This window comes from Pundamilia nyererei, unplaced genomic scaffold, assembly GCF_000239375.1.
Source record: "Pundamilia nyererei isolate P.nyererei 1_Seehausen unplaced genomic scaffold, PunNye1.0 scaffold00343, whole genome shotgun sequence".
Taxonomy (NCBI): Eukaryota; Metazoa; Chordata; class Actinopteri; order Cichliformes; family Cichlidae; genus Pundamilia; species Pundamilia nyererei.
In genome coordinates, this window is record NW_005187744.1 from 438,602 (window position 1) to 442,111 (window position 3,510).

Genomic DNA, 3,510 nt, shown 5'->3' on the forward strand with positions numbered 1-3,510 from the left:
AAAAACTCAACCACTAATGCTGTTTTCTAAGTGTTATTTTTTTAATATGGATTTGTAAAAAAACAAACAAACAGACAAAGCCACAGGCCTATAGTACATGTTTTGATAATAAACTACTTAATTTATTGTCAATAAAAAAAACACTTGATGTGGCCGTTTGTCCTGATTATTGCATTTGAGTATGACTCCAGTACTACACTGCTGCCCTCCTCCTACAAAGGGTCACATGTGCTCAAAAATGCTCAGCGTGCAGCTCCAGCTCCTTTTTGATCCTGTTCTCCACCAAGAGACTGAGGCTGGTATCTGTCATTGGAAGACTGTAACTGACAAATACTTGTTTTTTGGTCTTCTTTGCTGAAATATGGAGAGACACAACATTAGTTAACTTTGTGTTCACACAAAACATGAAATGGTAAAAATAAATTAAGGTCAGCAGTGGCCCAACTCTAATGTCTATAGAGACTTATAAACTTAGCACATAGCTGCAAAGACCACGAGGACTTAATCATCAGTTGCAGACAATCCTGTTATTGTTCTCCGAGGTCTGGTTACAGTTTGCCTGAACAACATGTGTACTGAGTCTGAATAGTCACAAAATTGTTTTCGGGAATCCCGACTTCTGGTCAGTTAGATATGAAACTATAACACGCCTATAAGGACTGTCCCACTGTCACAAGGACTCCCTGGCAGACAATTTGAGCTCTTTATGCACATATTTTATAGTTCTGCATTCCTGCAGACTTTACAAGCATGCCTCAGCCAGTCAATTCCTTAATTTCATTGGCTGTGGGTGAGAAAAAAAATCCCATGTTTCCTGTTTAGTTGTCAAGGCAACATTATGTGGTAAAGACACCATAGATGAGTAGTCATCTCTGTAGACTTTGCATTAGGCATGTGTACAGACAAAGTTGTTGTATTGTATAATAGTCTCCACAGACAAATCTACCCAGGCATGAGCTGGCAGGTAAAAAGACGTCCACATTCAGCCTCACAATTGCCCTCTGCATCACCCTGCACATTTTCAGGAATAGATACTACAACATTAGTTAGCATACCAGGTTCTCATTGTGTAGGTACACTGCTAATGAGTCAACACTCAGTTGACACTGAGTCAACAGTCAACCAGCAGTCCTTTGTTCACACTGGTAGTTACCAGTCACCTCAAAACTGAAATAGGTTAGTTGCCTCCTACTCACTTCACATTGTCAATGTTTCACCTGTTGCAAGCTGCTGAGTTCCAGTGATATTACGTAGTGTCTTCCAGTGCGGACGTCATTTTACAGTGGACACTGAGATTAGCTAAGTGTTTTCGCAAAACAAAGATAAATGGCTATTCTTTGCTGCTGTGTTTTGAACCAAGTTAAATGTAGTGTTTTATTTAACACTCCGCAGCATATCAGAGGTGTGAAACACTTCTCCAAGCCAGCTGTAATTAAGTTTGACGATAGAATTTGTGGAGATTTGAGACTTGCCTTGCTTCTGTAACTAAATGCAATATCACTTTTGATTTCAAACCTATCGTTTCACGGTTACACTAGTTATTGTACTAACACACACTCTGAATACTCCATACACAGATACGCTACTTTGAAGCATCACTCTACTCAAGTTTCAATTCTCCCTGTTGACCCTCAGGAAGGAAGGTCAAGTAGACACCAAAAACACATGCAAGAAAAAGGCGTGCCATTGACTCTGGGTTCAAAATTACATCAATGGTACAATTCTAAATATAATAGAAATCCACAATTAAGAACCACATGCAACTTAAATGAGCATTTTAAGACTTTGCTGTAGCCATCTCCTACATACAACACATATTGCAAACTAGTGTTAAACATTACCTAATCTTTGTGCCAAAGAATTTGGTGCTGTGTTGGATGGGTCCCCCATAACTAATGTAGATAACGGCATTGAATCCTGCAGACAAAAGCATATAAGCTGTTAGCTTCCCTTTCCAAATCAACATGTAAGTGACTTAATACCTGTTTATAGGCCTAGGCAAAAAATTTTTACAACTCAGGGAAATAGAGAAACACTTCTAATCTTCAGAAGACTCGCTTTCTCACTCAGACACACACACACACACACACACACATATATGTGTGTGTGTGTGTGTGTGTGTGTGTGTGTGTGTGTGTGTGTGTGTGTGTGTGTACGTACGTACGTATACAAACACCGCCAAATTAATTTAAGAAAAATATTAATTTTTTTATACATACATTTAGGAAAAAGTCCAGCAAAATAAGATTTTTTTTAAATTATGATGTTTTACAATATTCATATTTTATTAATTTTTAACGTTTATATTCTTCATGAAAAACTTTGAAAATCTTCCTAAAAAAACTGAAGACCTGCGCCTTTAAATTCCAAGTTTCTTATTCTTCACCCGACGAATATACCCAATATTCTTTATTTCTGGAAAACAGCTAACCAGTACTTGGTGAATGAAGGTGTGCTGTGCGGTACTTACATATTTGCTGCTCATAGACACTGCTAAGTTGGACAGAACCGGAGCCGAACCGACCCAAAGGAAAAACCCGCCGCTGAGCTTCATGACGTGAAAGTGTACCACCTGCTCCAGAATCTTTTCAGAGAAATTGTGAACGGAAATTCCCTCAAATTCCGCACCGTTCTGCATTTTGCCAATTTTGTTTCCCTCTTTATTGGATGAACATCTAAAGGCCGCGTTAGCTTAACTATAAACAGCATGGAATACTTCCTGGTTTAGCAAAAAAGGCAGGCCAAAGCAATCGATCATCGATGCTCTAGAGTGAGAATCCAGCACAACCGATCTTGGTGCCGCACTAGATCCCTATTACACATTCAGTGTGAATTAATACACATATATTAGCTTTTAATGACACTTTCTTACAGTGGCACCCTCTATGAAATAGCAGAGACTTTATAAGAGTTTTATTGGTAAATATTTTATTCTTGTGGCCAAAACGTTTTTTTTGTACCGGACTGTAAAAATCTTTATTTTGCTGTGAGCTTATAAGCATTTTAACACTGGGGCCTCAGGGATTTTACCACTGAAGTCTTGCTTCAGCCCTTGAAGGTGACGCTTTGAGCTTTCCTTGTCAAATAAATGTACAATATTTAAAGATGGTAGTAATGTTTCTCCTCTTCAAATAAAGCCTTTGACCTGCTGAGCCCTTGACACATTTTTAGTAAACTTTGCTTCAGAGCATCCTGTTAAAGACAGTTGTCACAATTACATCCACGCTCTTTGGTTCTGTCCACCAGTGCAAAAGTTTTGGCGCGAGATATGTGAAGACTTATCAAAGTGTCTGAAATGTAACATTCCAACTTCCCCCTTAGTGTGTTTACTGGGCAGCTTAGATAATTTCACTTCAGAAAAGAATATAGCCCATATGATTTTCACTGCCCTATGCATAGCCAAGAAAACAGTCCTCATGAACTGGAAAAATAAAAATAATCTTAATTCTAACCAATATAGAAATTATCTATTAGATTACATTAGTCTTGACACAGCCTCTGCCACCACAT

The 3,510-nt window shown here is 38.4% G+C and overlaps 1 protein-coding gene across 1 annotated transcript; it reads right to left on the reverse strand.

Moving 5' to 3' along the window:
• Positions 1–27: 27 nt before the first annotated feature.
• psmg4 (proteasome (prosome, macropain) assembly chaperone 4) lies at positions 28–2,776 on the reverse strand. Its single transcript, XM_005752070.2, has 3 exons — positions 2,471–2,776; positions 1,842–1,917; positions 28–354 (listed from the first exon to the last, which is right to left on the reverse strand). The coding sequence occupies exons 1-3, from the start codon at positions 2,636–2,638 to the stop codon at positions 233–235; spliced, it is 366 nt and encodes a 121-aa protein (XP_005752127.1). The 5' UTR covers positions 2,639–2,776; the 3' UTR covers positions 28–232.
• Positions 2,777–3,510: the final 734 nt, after the last annotated feature.